Here is an 18813-nt window from a genome sequence, read left to right on the forward strand (position 1 = left end):
TCTATTTTTTCAGTAAGGGAGCTACTGTTTCCAGGGGCCTTTATGGCATCTCTGGATCTAAGAGATGCATATTGACATTCACCAAAAATCACAAATTCCTAAAATTTGCAGCAGGAGTAAATGGGAAGGTAGAACACTACCAGTTTGTTTGCCTTTCGTTTGGGATCACTTCTGGCCCAAGAGTGTTCACAAAGATTCTGGGAGCAGCATCGATTCCGTTAAGAGAGCAGTCGGTTTTAATTATTCCGTATTTAGATGACTTGCTTATTCTCGAAGTTCAGCAGATCAACTGAGAAACCATTTAAATCTGGTATCGGAACATTACCGATCCCTAGGTTGGATTATCAACCTAGAGAAGTCCTCTTTGATTCCAAGTCAGAAAACGCCTTTTCTAGGCATGCTAGTGAATTCATTAAAGCAGAGGATTTTCTTTCCTCCGGAAAATATCCTAAAGATAAATTTTGCAGTGAAATCATTAGAGGGAAGACAAGGTTTACCTAAGGATGATTTTATCTGTGCTGGGATTGATGTCATCCACAATGGTGGCAGTACCCTGGGCACTGGCGCACATCAGGAAGTTGCAGAGTTTCCTTCTAGGAAATTGGGACGGTCGTCCACAAACATTAAATTTCAAAGTCACAGTTCCTTAAACTGTGGTGTTGTCTCTGCAGTGGTGGTTGGAGGAATCCAACCTTGTGAAGGCAAGGCTTTGGAAGGAGCCTGTAGACAAGGTTAATTACTACGGATGCAAGCACTTGGGGCTGGGGAGCTCATATAGCTCACAGAGCCTTTCAAGGGAAGTGGACAAAACTGGAGTCTGAGGTCCTCCAACTGGAGGGAATTAAGGGCAGTAAAGAGGGCCTTATTTCAGGCGTAATCAATACTGTCGCAGTCCAATGTTCTGATCCACTCCAACAATGTTACGGCAGTAGCATTTTGTCAACAGGGAGGCACGAGATCCCTGTTGTTGCAGGAAGAAGCGGAGGAGATCTTGTCCTGAGAGCTGTTCGTCTCGAGGGAACACTCAATATAGAGGCAGACAAACTGAGCAGAAGCAGGGTTCTGTCATCAGAGTGGTCTCTAAACAGAGAGAGGTGTTCGCAGACATCACTAAACTATGGGGAACACACTCAATCTATCTATTCGCAACAGAAGACCATGCCCAGATTCAGAGTTTCTTCTCCCTCAATCCAAGAGCGCATAATCTGGGGGTGACTGCATTCATTCAAGACTGGAACTTTCCACTTCTGTACGCATTTCCTTCTCTCAATTTGATTCCGGCAGTAATCAGCAAATGGAGAGGTTGTCAAAATCTGATTTTGATTGCACCTTGGAGGACCCTTGGAGACTTCCTTGCAGGCCAGATCTGCTGCTGCAAGGGAACCTGTGGCATCCACATACAGGCACATTGAATCAGTCAGTCTGGATCCTGAATTAGCCTTACTCAAAAAAATTTGGAGTATCTGACAAGGCAGCCTCTACATTGATTGGTAGCCGTAAAGAACTTACTAGGAAGATCTACTTGAAATGATGGAAAACTTTCCATCTTTGGCTGTCCGGCTTTAAGTTTGATAGCCTGTCAGTTCCAGCAGTCCTGGATTTTCTTCAGGAGGGTTAGGATAAAAATGTTTCTGTAAGTACGCTTAAAGTTCAGATTGCTACTTTATCAGGTATCCCCTTGTCTTCCTCTCCTTTTTGATAGTAAGGTTTCTGAAGGCTCTTTCTAGGAAACTGCCAGTTTATAAACCATACGTTTCTCCTTCGGATTATCAGTGGTTTTAAAGGGACTGTCCAAAGGTTCCTTAGAGCCTCTTGAGGACAGTTCTTTTAAATATCTTACATTAAAAACAGTATTTTTTAGTAGTCATCACTACAGCCAGAAGGGTCAGTGAGCTACAAGCCTTGTCTATGAAAAGTCCTTACTTTCAGTATAAATTAGTGTTGCAGACAGATCCAGAGTTTTGTCCGAAGGTTATGTCTAGGTTTCACAGGTCACAGAATATTATTTTGCCTACTTTCTGTGTGAATCTAGAGTGTGGAAAAGAGAGGCTTTTTCACTCAGATGTTAGAGGATGTGTTCTGGAATATTTGAACAGAATTTCAGATGTCAGGAAGACAGATTCCTTGTTTGTTTTATTTTCAGGGAAGACTGTAGGTCAGAGTTTCTAAATCTACTATAGCTAATTGGATTAGGTTAGCTATTATAGAAGCTTACAGAGTTATGGGAAGTGAGACTTCTGCCTCATTTAAAGCTCCTTCTACTAGAGCTAGGGCAGCTTCTTGGGCTAATAATGCAGGGGCTTCGCCTGAGCAAATATGTAAAGCAGCAACGTGGTCAAGCTTTTCTACATTTATCCGTCATTACCGAATTGATGCAATGTCTGCACACGACCAAGCGTTTGGTAGAAAGGTTCTCCAAGCAGTGGTCCCACCCTGGGGTTGTATCACTTGTTAATCGTCGCACCTTTGCCCTGAAGGATTGTGGGAAAAAACAGTTAGTACCTGCTAACCGGGTGTTAATTCTCTGTGTCTGATAGTTGCACGGTTATGGGTTAGTGGAATGTTCACCTGTCGGTACTTGGCTAAACGCACTGAGGGTGGACTAACCATGTGACTTTTTTTATAGGGGAAGTGCTGTCTGTTCCTGGGAGGAGCTGCGTCTCACCTTTGCCCTGAAGGATTGTTCAAAACAACGTTAGCAGTTACTAACTTTGGTTTTCAATGCGACCTTAACGTCGCATCAAATGCGCCGTTATCGTGGCATCCTGATGCGCCGAAAACGGCGCATGCGTTAGTTTTTTTTTTAAATTAAAAATCCACTGAGCATGTGCAAACACAGTAACACAGCCCATAACGTGCCAAACGCACTGCAAGCACTACTTTCACAGAACGTGCTGCGTTGCACTATAACGTAACGTATGCAATGTGAATGTAGCATTTGACTTTGCATTGCAGGGCGTTTGTACACATTAGAAAGGGCTATAACACGCAACTTTAACGTCGCACTGTGAACCTACCCTAACATGATATTTCTGCTCTTTGCCACTCATATCTCTGACCAGGCTTCATTCACCCTGTCCAGACTCCTGCCCATAATGGCTCTCTGGACTTCACCTCTTGAAAGCTATATTGCTGTTCATCAGAGTGCCGCATGGCTCCAGATAATTTGAAAAAATATCCAGCCAATTAACAATATTGATCTGTGTAAAGACTTGGAGGGAAACTGAACTGCCAGTTGCTTCATTAACCAGTGAGGAAGCTCAACTCCTCTTAAAGAACTGAAGTGACAGGTACATAGAGGCTGCCATATTTATTTCCTTTTAAAATATATCTCTTGACTGGCAGTCCTGCTGATCTATTTGGATGTAGTAGTGTCTGAATGACTGACATTACTGTCAGATCTGACAATATTATCTGACAACTAATCTGCATATGCTTGTTCAGGGTCTATGGCTGAAAGCATTAGAGGCATAGGATCAGCAGACAGCCAGGCAACTGGTATTGCTTAAAAAGAAAGGAATATGACAACCTCCATATCCCTTTCGCTTCAATTGTCCTTTAACTTGCTAGACTTCAGTCCAAACCTCAAATTGCAGGTTTTGCCATGGAGGAGCTCCTAATGCTTCTGCTTGCATAATTCTACTTTACAAGTGAAATTCAGTGGTAATGTTGCTAAGCATTAAATGCAAGTTTACTGGTTGTGGCATTTTAACCACACTCCATTCTTTCATACATAAAAGCTGTGTGACCATCTAGAGGTTTAAATTTTGTTACTTCTGAACCAAACTACTACTGTATAGAAACATTTATTTGGAGCGCTTATAATTTGAATGTTGTGTCCTAGACATTTTCTTAAGAGTTACTATAAATGTTCTAATAAACCTTTTTATGGTGTAATTTGGCATTTTTGGCCCCGAATGTCTTTCTTGACACACCTACACTATACAGTAGAAAGGGATTTGGGGGGAAGGGGGGAGAATGTTATGTTGGGTTTTAAGATTTTAAACTTCTACCACGGTTTGTTACTTTGGCTTATAGCCACTGTCATTGCATTGTGGGTGAAAATCATAAAAACAAAAGCATGATATAGGGGAAAAAGGGAACTTTTACAGACCTTACAGCGTATGTAAATTACAGGAGGCGTTAAACTAGCGAAGATTTATTTTAAAACCTAAAGCTTTTTTTTTACCCTGGACGCCTAATTTGTACTTTTGCTTTTAAATTGCGGGGGTTGGGGGGTTATCACTAATGGTATGGGACAGAATTGCATGAATTATGTCAGATATCAGCTGGTAAAGGCATCTACATTTTTTACTGTTTTACCATTCCCCCGGAGATGCTGAGCCCTTCCTACAGGAATTCTCAGAACTGCTGGTCACATTGACACTGTCTTATCAGAGTTGGATTATCCTTGGTGACTTTAAGGTCAGGGCTAATGACGTTCAACCACAAGATGCAAATGAACTAATAAAGCTCATGGGTGGACTAGGCTTCACACAAGTTGTAAAGTCTGCTACCCACAGAGGACATACCCTAGACTTGCTGTTCCACCTAGGGATGGACATTAGTAGTAGAACAGTAACCCCAGTGGTATGGTCAGACAATCACATAATTCAGTTTACTATTGAACATCACCCTATCAAGCAGCATCCTAAGGAAACAATCATATACTGTCCCCCTGAATAAACTAACACCGGAGAGGACAACTGCCAAGATGGATTTTACAAATCCGCTCCATAGCCCAATGGAACCCAACACCCTAGTAACCCAGTACAACATGATTTATGAAACCTTTGACAATATCTCTCCATGGCGCATCAAATCGGCAACCAAAAAACAGAAAGCTAATTGGTTTGACAAAACCATCATGGATCTAAAAACGAAAGGGCGCAGACTAGAAAGCCAGTGGCGTAAATCAGGGTCTGAGGAGCACAAATCTAGTCTAGCCCAGCACCTCAAACATTACCAGGAAGCAATAACCGCAGGGGCGTCGCTAGCCCTATTTTGGGGGGGGCACGTGCCCCCAATCTGTCCTGGGGTGCCACGGATCTCCGCCCGGCCACCCCCTCTGTCAGCGGCTCCCTCCAGCCGCCGCGTCACTCAGACCTCAGGATCAGGCGGCGAGCCGGCGACCAATCGTGCGGGCGCTAGGACCCAGCGCCCGCACTGATATGCGGAAGTGACATCACTTCCGCATATCGAGCGGGTGCGTCCAGCGCCCGCTCTTACTGGTCGGGTCGCCGCTGATCCTGAGGTCTGCTACGAGGTAAGGGGGGTGGGGGGAGCGGCGGCGGGGCCTCCCTGGCACTCACTCACTCCCTAAAGGGGCTCCCTGGCACTCACTAACTCTCTAAAGGGGCTCCCTGGCACTCACTCACTCCCTAAAGGGGCTCCCTGGCACTCACTCACTCCCTAAAGGGGCTCCCCGGCACTCACTCACTCCCCTGAAGGGGCTCCCTGGCACTCACTCACTCCCTGAGGGGCTCCCTGGCACTCACTCACTCCCTGAAGGGGCTCCCTGGCACTCACTCACTCCCTGAAGGGGCTCCCTGGCACTCACTCACTCCCTGAAGGGGCTCCCTGGCACTCACTCACTGCCTGAAGGGGCTCCCTGGCACACTCACTGCCTGAAGGGGCTCCCTGGCACTCACTCACTACCTAATGGGGCTCCCTGGCACTCACTATCGGGGTCCCTGTCACTCACTAGCTAACCTGGGGGTCCCTGTCACTCACTAGCTAACCTGGGGGTCCCTGTCACTCACTACCTAACTTGGGGGGCTACCATATTAAGGGGGCATTCTGCCTATTTATGTGAAATGCGGTCTATTTATGTGCCTCATGACTGCTGAATTTGTCTTGTTGGGAGCCTTATGATTTGTTGGGGGCCTCATGACTGCTGAATGTGTCTTGTTGGGAGTCTTATGATTTGTTGGGGGCCTCATGATTGCTTAATTTGTCTTGTTGGGGGTCACATGATTGCTAAATGCGAGACTATGGGAAAAGCTGAATCCTTATCATATGAGACAATAGCATTAAACCTACTTTTTTTTAGCTTTTTAAAACAGAAAATAAAACTGGGAGGTTCTAAAAAAATGAATACATTTTTCAGGAGGAGGATGGATGAAATTGTTTATCTTCACAGTTTATTTTCAACTTGGATTTTCCATAATGTTCATGTATGAGTTAAAACGTTTGTACAGTATTTAGTTTAAATTGCGGTTGCCACTTTGCGATAGATAAGTGACTTTTGGATTGCAGTTTGGGCACTCGGCCTCCAAAAGGTTTGCCACCACTGTCATAATCTAATGTCCCACCATTGCTAGGTTCATGTAAATTTGTCTCCACCCGGCCGTTACCACACCTATATTCTGGTCCATGGCCCACCCATTTTTCGGTGCGGCACGATAAGCACGCCGCACAACGTGATCCTCATATTTTTGGCACGCTAGCTGCAGTGTGCTGAATTCTGCTGCCTACAGTATGTACAGTATACGCTGTTCTCTAGTGCTTGCACTGTGTGCGGATTTACCTCCAGTGTGTACAGTGTAAGGTGATACTCTGTGCCTTTACTGATTGTAAACCAGCTATATTGTATGCTGATCCCTGCTACTTTCAGTATGTACAGTATTAGCTGTAAAGCCTGGTACACACATACAATTTTGATTAGCCAATTTTAGCTCTGTTCATAAAATTCATTGTCTGTTGGCCCACTTACTGCATGGGGGTGGTAAAATTGGGGGTCAGTGATTGACCAATCAAAATTGTATGTGCGTATACATCTTTGATCTATGCCTATACTGATTGTAAATTATCCAAATAAAAAACAGGGGGCTCCATCCAATATTTCGATGGGCAGGCCCGTTATCTGTAGCTTACACCGCTGCTAAGTTCATGTACATTTGGCCCCACCCATGGCCACGCCCACTCACCGCATGGCCACGCCCATTTTTTTGCCGCGGCGCGCATATACCTCCCCGCCTGGTGCCCACAGGTGCCCCCGATCTCCAAGGACCCTAGAAACGCCCCTGAATAACCGAGAAAAAAAAATCAGGCGTCTCGCACAAAATATCTACAACCAACAGAGCTGCTCAACTGTTTCACACAGTGGAATCACTCTGCAATCCTTCATGCCTAAAACCCCCAACCACATTCTCCAGGGAAAAGTGTGAAGAATTCTTTGCTTTCCTCACTAACAAGGTGTCAACCATCCGTTCCAGAATTACGCCAACATCAATGAACCACTGGACTTTGCATATGCTTACTTCTGTATCACCATGTCAAGTCTTTGACACCGAGTGAAGATTTTGGTGCTCTTATCCAAAGTCTCTGCCCCACTACCTGCGACCTGGATCCTTAATGCAGTGCCCAGAGCTGATCAGACCAGCACTTCACAAAATAACTCAGTGCTCCTTACAAAGTGGACTGTTCCAGAAGAACTAAAGAAAGCAATCATAAAACCCCTCTTGAAGAAACATCACTGGATCCGGACTCTGTGACCAACTACAGACCAGTGGCAAACTTACCATTCCTATCTAAAGTTATCGAGAAAGCAGTTGCTAGCCAGCTAGAAGTCAGGCTTACAGATAACATTTTCAAAACCTTTTAGTCAGGATTCAAGAAAAGGCACAGCACTGAAACTGCACTAGGCCGAGTAATGAATTATCTTCTTACAGCAAGAGACAAGGGTTAGTGCTCAATTCTGATTCTTCTTGACGTGTCTGCAGCTTTTGATTCTGTGATCATGAAATACTAATCCATAGATAGAAGAATTACTGTGGCCTAAGGGGTGCTGTTCTTAGCTGGTTTCAGTCCTTCCTATCTGGCAGGACACAGCAAGTATGTCTGGGCTCACACTATAACCCGGTGCCACTTGCCTATGGAGTTCCACAGAGTTCTGTGCTATCTCCATTACTCTTTGCAGTCTACATGCTCCCAGTGGGCAAAATAATCTAGAACTATGGCGTAGGATACCACTGTTATGCAGACGACCTACAACTGTATCTGTCCTTCAAGCCTGGCGCACAGGACCCATCAGTATCCATCAATGTCTGTCTAGTGGAATTACAAAATTGAACACCAGCTGGTTGAGGCTAAACTCTGACAAAACAGAGATGTTGTTGGTAGGTGGGCCACACATGATGGATAAAGTCCAAAACTCTCCCCACTTCAAACTAGTAATTGGAGGAGATACCGTACACTATAAAGACTCTGTGCAAAACCTTGGGGTGATCCGGGATGGAAAGCTAACTCAGACAAGTCATCAAGTCTTCCTTCTTCCATCTGAGAAATCTAGTGAAAATCAAGTGCCTTATCCCACTGAAGACCTACCTGCCCTAGTTCATGCATTTGTATCCTCCCGCCTGGACTACTGCAATGCCCTGTTCGTCAGATCCCCAGATAAGGTTCTGCACCCCTTACAACTAGTTCAGAATGCAGCAGCTAGACTCCTAACCAATGCCCCTGCAGCTCGCACATCACCCCAGTACTGCAAACTTTTTCACTGGTTGCCAGTAAAATGGAGAATCCATTTTAAGATCTGCCTGCTGACATTTTAAGGATCTAGACCACATGGAACCCAAATACATAGATCTATTGGAACTTTATGCCCCTCCACGCACCCTCCAATCTGCCAGTAAGATGAATCTGGTTATTCCCAGAATACGCTTAACATTTGGTGCTCGGGCCTTTTCCTATGCAGCCCCTACTCTATGGAACTCTTCCACAGTCAGTGCGAGAGGCCCCTTCTCTGGACAGCTTTAAAGAGAATCTGTATTGTTAAAATCGCACAAAAGTAAACATACCAGTGCGTTAGGGGACATCTCCTATTCCCCTCTGTCACAATTTCGCCGCTCCCCGCCGCATTAAAAGTGGTTAAAAAGTTTGTTTATAAACAAACAAAATGGCCACCAAAACAGGAAGTAGGTTGATGTACAGTATGTCCACACATAGAAAATACATCCATACACAAGCAGGCTGTATACAGCATTCCTTTTGAATCTCAAGAGATCATTTGTGTGTTTCTTTCCCCCCTGAAGGGGGAGTGCATAGCAGAACCACAACACTGAAGAACTTGGCAGCCTTCCAGACACAGGCTGACAAGTCTGACAAGGGAAAGATACATTGATTTATTACAGAGACTGTGATAGTACAAAGTGCTGCAGTAAGCCAGAACACATTAGAATAGCTTCTGGAACTTGTAGGATGATAAAAAACAGGATGCAATTTTTGTTACGGAGTCTCTTTAAGAAAAGGCTAAAAACCCACCTCTTTCCCGAACCTTTGAGACAGTATAACACAGGTCATGGCACTAAAGCTACGTACACACATACAACGATCGATCGTTGAACGACGAACGATCTTTTTAATTGACGAAAGACCGACCTAAGTAAAGTTAGCTTTGAAAGGTGTGTAACGATCTGATCGTTTGTTAACCAATGATCCGGAACAAAATCGCATGCTGTTCTTGGAAGTTACATCATGGCAAGTTCTGCCCGCACGTAACTAACGGTTCAAAAGTACATTACACTGTAAAACTAACGTTGCCCATATGACATAACTAAATTTCTATTTCATACTGTCGGTATGTAGTAGAGCATCTAGATAATATAGTGTTGACAAAACATACAAAAATGCACTTTGTCCTGTTAAAATAAAAATTATGGTATAATCATGTAGTATACAACGCGTCACTGGGCACAATCCTAGAACGAAAGTTACATCGCGAGGGTAAAATGTAATGTGCTGGGACTATAAAACAAAGTGCGCATGTCTTGCCTACTATGAACGACTGTTTAACTATGTATTACTTTTGCTAACGATCGTTGTTAAAAACTAAAGATCTGTCCTGGCGGATCTTTTTTTTTTAAACGATCTAGCTTGTCTATCGTTTGACTTAGGGCTGGTGCACACCGAGCGGCTTTTTCAGCGTTTCTGCAGCCGCTTGCGGCTGCGCATCCGCTTGGTCAATGTATCTCAATGGGGTGGTGCACACCAGAGCGGGAGGTGTTTTGCAGAAACTAATCCTCCCGGGGTGAGGCATTTTTTGGATTTCGGATGAGTTTCTGCCTCAATGTTAAGTATAGGAAAAACGCAAACCGCTCTGAAAAACGCCTGTTCAGAACGGTTTTGCCGGCGTTTTTGTTACAGAAGCTGTTTAGTAATAGCTTTACTGTAACAATATATGAAATCTACTACACCAAAACCGCTACACAAAACCGCAAAACGCCAGCTGAAACGCTACAGAAAAAGAAAAAGCATTTCAAAATCTGCTAGCATTTTGCGGATCTGCTAGCGGGTTTTGGTGTGCACCAGGCCTCAATGATCATTGTCGTTTTTTTTCTAAACTATCGTTGTTTGAAATGATCGGGGAACGATCGTTTCAAACGACTATAGTCGCATGTGTGTACGCACCTTTCGAGTCCCCCAGGGAAAGAAACGCTATAAAAAAAGAAAAAAAAATAGAAAAACTGTGCTATGTTCATGGCACTTGTGCATACACACAGGCAGACACTGCAGAGTGTAGCAGATCTTGTCCTGCCTCTTGTCCCTGTAGGAAGCTATCCCCCCCCCCCCCCCACCACCACCTCTCAACCACCGTCAATTATGCAGAGTAGACTGTTCCTGGGCCCCAGAGGGGGAAGAAAGAGGAATTTGGTGGTGGCATCAGCAAGCAGGGGAGTCTGTCTCTAGGAATACAGGACAGGTGGCTGTCACAACCTCTTCTTCTAAATACTCCACTGCAGATCTGCATATTGGGGTAAACCAGAAGCTGCCTACAGGGACAGTCAAGGAAGATTGGGGGGGGGGTAAACGGGGGTTAATGCATACGAATCTGCACTGTGACAGTGGGGGGTGGGTTTGATCTGCTTCATTGTAAGTGTTTTTTTTTTTTTTTTTTTTTCTAATGAAATATGCCAGTGGCATGCAGGGGAGACTAATAGGGTCCACCGTGGTAGCAGGCACTACAAGATAGTGTCGGCCAGAGTGACAGCAATGGGGGATAACAGTTCCTTTGGTATATATTTAAGTCAACAAACTTTAACTCCATCTGTGCGTAGAACTCTCAGTAATGAACATTGCGTACAGATCACCTGACAGCGTTAATGTCACCACCAGTGATACATTTCAGAATGTAAATAAGGGAGAGGAAAGCTTTTACAATGGGCAGACACTGAGTGACTAATCTATAAATGAAACAATTTTTATTCATTGTATTTCACTGCAGTTCTTTAAGCAGATGTTAATTCTCTATGCACAGTGACAGACTGTACGCATAACCATTAAGCATGCTGTATAACTGTTACCAATTTAGTATTGTTGGGCAATTTACAGAAAACTAGAAATTTTCACTTTTGAGTGTTGCTGTCCATACTAACTCTAAAGCTATAGAACATTCCTTACATTTGCCTGCATTTTGCTTTGCTCTGCCATTAAACAGTAAAGACAACTCTGTTTTAACAGGCATATGAAGAATTGTACAGCAAGCATCACATCAAAACTCTTCTAGTTGTAAAACAGGACAATTATTGTCTACTTCGAGCTGTCATGTTCCAAGTTTTCAGTCAAGGAATTCCATTCCCTGGATGGATGAAAGAAAAAGATATACTATCGGTAAATCTAATATGCATCTTGTATTGCTTGTGGGTGTTTGCTTTTGTCTTTTCTTTTGCACAGGCTAGTTGTTCTGTAATTGTCTAAAGGGTGTTACACTAGTGTTCTCAGTGGCGGACACAGGCAGCAGTGGGCCCCTGTGCAAAATATCAATTGTGGGCCCCCCCTGACCTGCGGTGCACGAAACGTCAAAAAGTGTGTGTGGCTAAAAATGGGTGTGAATAGAACCTGCGGCGCTTAGCGCCGCGGCAAAAAATGGGTGTGGCAATGACCGGATAAGGGCGGAGCTAACTGTAATTTAAAGTGATCCCGGGGTGAGAGTGATATGGAGGCAGCCATATTTATTTCCTTTTAAACAATACTAGTTGCCTGGCGGCCCTGCTGATCTATTTGGCTGCAGTAATAAACTGAATTACACCAGCAACAAGCATGCAGCTTAATCTTCTCAGTTCTGAGAATATTGTCAGAAACCCCTGACCTGCTGCATGCTTGTTCAGGGTCTATGGTTGAAAGAATAAGAGGCAGAGGACCAGAACGGAAACCAGGCAACTGGTATTGCTTAAAAGGAGAGAAATATGGCAGCCTCAATATTATTCTCACCTCAGATTCCCTTGAAAAGTGCAACGCATAACACAGTGGGCCCAAGTTTTGGTGACCCTTTCCCCAGAAAATTCACATAATTGTGCAGGTTTTCTCAAGAAAATACACATAATGTGAGCAGATTTGCCCAGAAAATACATTCAATCATGTCGGCAGATTTGCCCAGAAAATACATTCAATCATGTCGGCAGATTTGCCCAGAAAATACATTCAATCATGTCGGCAGATTTGCCCAGAAAATACATTCAATCATGTCGGCAGATATGCCCAGAAAATACATTCAATCATGTCGGCAGATATGCCCAGAAAATACGTGCAATCATGTCGGCAGATATGCCCAGAAAATACGTGCAATCATGTCGGCAGATATGCCCAGAAAATACGTGCAATCATGTCGGCAGATATGCCCAAAAAATACGTGCAAACATGTCGGCAGATTTGCCCAGAAAACACATGCAATCATGTAGCAAATTTGCCCAGAACATACATGCAATCATGTGGCAGACCTGCCCAGAACATACACGCAATCATGTGGCAGACCTGCCCAGAACATGCACCTGCTAAAATAAATAATAAAAAAAAACCATTTACTCACCTGCAGCAGCAGACCTCCTGTCCCAGCCTCCATCCGGCGCGCAGCTCCCATGGGTGGTTGGGTGGATAGGTAGCCTGGTGGGTAGGTAGGCAGCCAGGTGGGTAGGTAGGTAGCCCTTAGCCGGGTGGGTAAGTAGCCTGGTGGGTGGCTGGGTATCCGGGTGGGTGGGTAGCCTGGTGGGTGGCTGGGTAGGCGGGTGGGTAGGTAGCCTGGGTGGGTAGGTGGGTGGTTAGGTAGCTGGGTGGGTGGGTAGGTAGCCTGGTGGGTCTTTAGGTAGGTAGCCTGGTGGGTGGGTAGGTAGCCGGGTGGGTGTGTAGGTAGCCGGGTGGGTGGTTAGGTAGCCGGGTAGGTAGCCGGGTGGGTGGTTAGGTAGCCGGGTGGGTGGTTGGGTAGGTATCCGGGTAGGTAGCCGGGTGGGTAGGTAGCCGAGATGGTGGTTAGGTAGCCGGGTGGGTAGGTAGGTAGCCTGGTGTGTAGGTAGCCGGGTGGGTGTGTAGGTAGCCGGGTGGGTGGTTAGGTAGCCGGGTAGGTAGCCGGGTGGGTGGTTAGGTAGCCAGGTAGCCGGGTGGGTGGTTAGGTAGCCGGGTGGGTAGGTAGGTAGCCGGGTGGGTGGGTAGGTAGCCAGGTGGGTAGGTAGGTAGGTAGCCGGGTAGGTAGCCGGCAGGGTGGTTAGGTAGCCGGGTGGGTGGGTAGGTAGCCGGCAGGGTGATTAGGTAGCCGGGTGGGTAAGTAGCCAGGTAGGTAGCCGGGTGGGTGGTTAGGTAGCGGGGTAGGTAGCCGGGTTGGTAAGGTAGCCGGGTGGATGGGTGGGTAGCTATCCGGGTGGGGGGCCCGACTCCTATCCTCCCTCACTCACCTCGGGGCCACCCTCCCGGTATGCGCGGCGGCCGGGTGTTCCCCGGCGGGAGAGCAGAAAATACAGGAAGTCTCCGGCCGGGGCTGCAGCAGACGCTAGAGGCAGCTGCCGCTTGGTCTCCGATATGTCTCCAACTTTGTATACTGCTCGCTACTTCCTGGTTTAGTAGCGAGCAGTATACAGAGTTGAAGACAGGGGAGACCAAGCAGCAGCTGCCTCTAGCGTCTGCTGCAGCCCCGGACGGAGACTTCCTGTATTTTCCGCTCTCCCGCCGCATGAGGTGAGGAGGGAGGACAGTAGTCGGGGGCCCCCCAGGTTAAAAAAAAATAAAAGGTAAAATTAAAAAAAACCTGCAATACTTAATGGGCCCCTGAAGCAGCGGAACTTCAGGGGCCCTCGTGCGGCTGCACGGCCGTATGTCCGCCACTGAGTGTTCTCCCCCTTACACCTCCCACTCTGTTACTTCATTATTTGCAGCATGTCCACACACCACACACACTGACTGTGTTTACCTCTTTACTGTCACTCTTGTCGCTCCACCCTCCGCCTGCATAGCTCCAGTCCCCGCCCGCGTCCCTTCCCTCCAATTAGCGGATCGGAGCTATGCAGGAGGCGGTAGGAGCAGCGAGAGTGACAGTAAAGAGGTAAACTCAGCCCGCTGCGTGTCAACAGCGCGGCTGTGATTTATGGGGGACAGCAGAGCGCAGGGGGAACTGGGGGGGGATTGGGATAGCAACAGAGGCTGGGCTGTATAGGCAGACCCAGCCTCTGTGTGCAGCTAGCATTGTCAGAACCCCTACTTTGGGTTCTCTTTAAAGGTCTGTCATAAAACCCTGACCAGTACAGAGGAAAGGTCTACTGCAGAATGTGTAATCCATTTTGATAAATGTAACATTTTCCTACTTTTTGTATTTATGCAAGTCACATACAGTGACGTGTTCTAAGGAAGTATCTTTCCCCCATCTTCCCATTAACACCCAGAGGATAGCATAACCCATGAGAATATATTCCTTTTGTATGAATTCTGATCTCCACTAGTATGGGTTTGCTATGCACTAATCTGGTGTCTTTTGCGTTCAGCAGCATGAGGACATAGAGGGGAAAGTTCATAAAATTTCTGCTTAACAGTTTTTAAAAGATCTTATGGTTTGGCCAATGTTTCTGTACAGTGAAGAAGCAAACTCTTGCCCACTAGTGCGTTTTCAGCAGCATTTTGGAAATGTCACGTTGGGACTTGCCAGACTGCGATCACTATGATAGCCCCATAGGGCTATCGCTGCTCCTGCAACAGACTGATCCTGTGATGGGATGCAGTGTTTTTAGTGTGATGCACACAGTGTAATAGGGACCTTGGACTCTTTCTCTTGCACTTAGTCCGACAAAGGCCGTAGAAAAGGTTATGTCCAACATTGGCATTTTCTCTCCAATGTCAAACAATCCGACATAGTAAAAAAGGATGCCGCTAGGGGACTCTCTTACTGGACAAAAATCCAGCACTTTACCACTCTCTCCAGGTCGGACTAGATTTAAATGCAATACTCAAGCTGAAGCTGGCCCTGCCCCTTCCCCTAATGCTGGGTCATCTCCTCTCTAAAGTACAGACCCTCTGGTTGCCAGCAGCTTTTTCATGAGCAATTATGCGGTGCCCCCCCCCACACACACACCCGTCTCCTCCCCCGCCAACCGCATGTAACCTGACCATGCAGTGACAGGTTTTTTGTTTTTTTTTAACATGTATGCTCTATTTTACTGTCTAGCTTCCTGAAAAGCTGTATTCCCAAGGCTGTAATTGGATACAACAGTTTAGTTTTGGACCAGAGAAATATACTGGAGGGAATGCTTTTGGAAAATTGAGAGGCTGTGTAGAAGTCTTTAAAAACCAGGTAAGTGCATTATTTAAAATGATGTCCCTCTTGAACACTTGAGATGGAGAGTTAGTTATTAAAGAGAATCTGTACTCTGAAATTCTTACAATAAAAAGCATACCATTCTATTCATTATGTGCTCCTGGTCCCCTCTGTGCTGTTTCTGCCATTCTCTGCTGCAAACCTGGCTTGTAATTGCCAGTTTTAGGCAGTGTTTACAAACAAACTAACCAGCTTCTAATAGGCTCAGCTAAGCAGAGTGTGTTAGTCACACAGAGCCTGCAGGGGGTGTGTACAGCTTCTAGCTAATCACAAGCAGCCCTGCACATTCCAGTCTGACTGCCTCAGCCTGACTGTGCCGACTATAGAGAGAAGATTAGATCATATAACAGAGATAACACAGCTACTGTGCAATTAGGAAAAGCTGCAGTAAGCCAGACCACATTAGAAAAGGCATAGGAACTTATAGCATAGAAGAAATAAAGATAAACAATTTGTTACAGAGTCTCTTTAAAGCCGAGATTCAGTGTAACTTGAGTTGGTGTCAGGGACACTTTCTCCATATACTGTAATACATTGGGATAGTTGCAATCCCTTTGTGAACACCACAAACTAACACTGGTGTATGTTAATCAAACCATTTACAATAACCATATTTTTATAGTGCTTTTCTCCCTGGGGACTCAAAGCACTGTGTCCCTGCATTATGCAGTCTCAAAGGTTCGGGGAAAAGAGGTGAGGTGTGTGTGTTTTTTTTTTTTTTTTTTTTTTCCTTCTGTCCAGAGGAGCCTCTCGTACTGATTGTGGAAATGAGTTCCATAGAGTAGGGGCTGCATAGGAAAAGGCCCGAGCACCAAATGTTAACTGTGTCCTGGGAATTCCCAGATTCATCTTGTTGGCAGAGCGGAGGGTGAGTGGAGGGGCATAAGGTTCCATAGATCCGCTATGTATTTGGGTCCCATGTGGTTTAGAGCCTTGAATGTCAGCAGGCAGATCTTAAAATGGATTCTACATTTTACTGGCAACCAGTGAAGAGTTTGCAGTACTGGGGTGATGTGTGAGCTGCGGGGGGCATTGGCTAGTAATCTGGCTGCAGCATTCTGTACTAGTTGTAAGGGGTGCAGAGCCTTATCTGTAGATCAAATGAACAGGGCATTGCAGTAGTCTAGGTGGGAGGATATAAATGCATGAACCAGGGCAGGTAGGTCTTCAGCTGGGATAAGGTGTTTGATTCTTGCTATATTTCTTAGATGGAAGAAGGAAGACTTGACAGCAGCTGATACCTGCTGTCTGAGTTTTAGATTTCCATCCAGGAGCACCCCAAGGTTTCGCACAGTCTTTATACTGTACAGCAGGGGTCTCAAACTCGCGGGCCATTTGCAGCCCTCGATACAATATTTTGGGGCCCCAGGGCCCCAGAGCTTGTAGGGGCCCCCAGTGGCTACAAGAGGAAAAAAAAATTTCAAATCGGCTTTATAGTTTTTGAGAAAATCGATTTTAAAGTTGCAAAGGAAAAAAATACACATTTAAAAACCCACCGACTTTAATGGTTAATAGCAAATCCACCTTAAATGCTAGAAACCCTAAATTTGCAGAATATGTTAAGGAGATCATTAGGAATAAGAGGAAAAAACTATTTTTCAAAAAGACCTTATAGTTTTTGAGAAAATCGATTTTAAAGTTTCGAAGGAAAATGGTATACTTTTAAATGCGGTAAATGTCACTTTTAGTAGCAAGCCTAACGGTAGTGTAACTTTACATGTATCAAAAGAAAGAGCAATACATTTCCTGACGGGGTTTCCAGGGGGCCCATACGCAGCCGCAGCGCTTTGGCCAGGGATCGCTATACAGCCGCAATATGGCTGTATGAAGATTCCTGGCATTTTATCCTATTTTCCCAATTTTTTTTTTTTTATGTTTAGAGTGTGGGAATTTTTTTTTTTAAATTATGTGGGGTCCCCCCTCCTGAAACTTTTTAACCCCTTGTCCCCCATGCAGGCTGGGGTAGCCAGAATGTGGAGCTCCGACCGATTGGGGCTTCACACCCTGACTATACCAGCTGCATAAAAGGTCCCTTAATGCCGATTTTTGTTCCAGGGTATCTGTTGTGGGGGGGGGGGGGGGTTATTTTGCTCTGGGGCCCCATTGTTGCTTAAACTGGCCCTGCCTGCCGGCAAAAGCAAAAGAGACACGGAAGCAAACTATATTTGCCCATTTTACCTTCTAGTTTGCTTCACTGCTCCCAAGTAATCCGCCGCATCCCCGCCGCTAAACAAGGGCTGCATACCCCCAAATCCCCCGCGTAAACATCCACGACTGCGCTGAGGGGCAGAGCTTCCAGCTGTAGCTCTGCCCCTCCTGACGTCAATCGCCGAATGGATCGCCGCTTCTTCCCCGCCCCTCTCTGTGAAGGAAGAGTGAGAGGGGCGGGCAGAGGCGGCGATCCGCCGCGATTGACGTCAGGAGGGGCAGAGCTGAAGCTGAAAGCTCTGCCCCTTCCAGGAAATGCCAGCGGATTGCCCCCCGGGGCGATTTGGGGGCTCTGTAGCCCTCGTTTTGCGGAGGGGACACGTGAACTCCCTTATGCGGCCCAGCCTCATCCTGACTTTGCCTCCTGCGGCCCCCGAGTAAATTGAGTTTGAGACCCCTGCTGTACAGTATCTCCCCCAATTGCTAGTTTGAGGTGGGGAGTGGTTTGAAATTTATCCATCATGTGTGGACCACCTACCACCAACACCTCTGTTTTGTAAGAGTTCAGCCTCAACCAGCTGGTGTTCATCCAATTTTGTAAATCCACTACACGCATTTATGGATGCTGATGGGTCTTGGGTGCCTGGCTTGAAGGACAGGTACAGTTGTGGCATCTGCATAACAATGGTATCCTAGGCCATAGTTCTGGATTATTTTGCCCAGTGGGAGCATGTAGACTGCAAAGAGTAATGGTGATGGCACAGAACCCTGTGGAACTCCATGGGCAAGTGGCACTGGATTAGAGTAGTGTGTGCCCAGACATACTTGCTGTGTCCTGCCAGATAGGAAGGACTGAAACCAGCTAAGAACAGCACCCCTTAGGCCACAGTAATTATTCAGTCGCTGGATTAGTATTTCATGATCCACAGTATCCACAGTGCTGCAGACAAGTCAAGAAGAATCAGAATTGAGCAATCGCCCTTGTCCCTTGCAGTAAGTAGATCATTCATTACTCTGACTAATGCAGTTTCAGTGCTGTGCCTTTTCCTTAATCCTGACTGAAAAGTTTCAAACATGTTATCTGTTAGCCTGGTTCT

At 45.9% G+C, this 18813-nt stretch overlaps 1 protein-coding gene across 1 annotated transcript in view; it reads left to right on the top strand.

Moving 5' to 3' along the window:
- Window positions 1-18813, top strand: part of OTULINL (OTU deubiquitinase with linear linkage specificity like) — a 111680-nt gene that overhangs the window by 72733 nt on the left and 20134 nt on the right. Inside the window, exons 5-6 of the mRNA XM_068234585.1 lie at window positions 11461-11610; window positions 15419-15544. Coding sequence (XP_068090686.1) covers window positions 11461-11610; window positions 15419-15544 — 276 coding nt within the window. The remainder of the gene's footprint in view (window positions 1-11460; window positions 11611-15418; window positions 15545-18813) is intronic.

The sequence above is a fragment of the Hyperolius riggenbachi genome, chromosome 5 (assembly GCF_040937935.1).
Source record: "Hyperolius riggenbachi isolate aHypRig1 chromosome 5, aHypRig1.pri, whole genome shotgun sequence".
NCBI lineage: Eukaryota > Metazoa > Chordata > Amphibia > Anura > Hyperoliidae > Hyperolius > Hyperolius riggenbachi.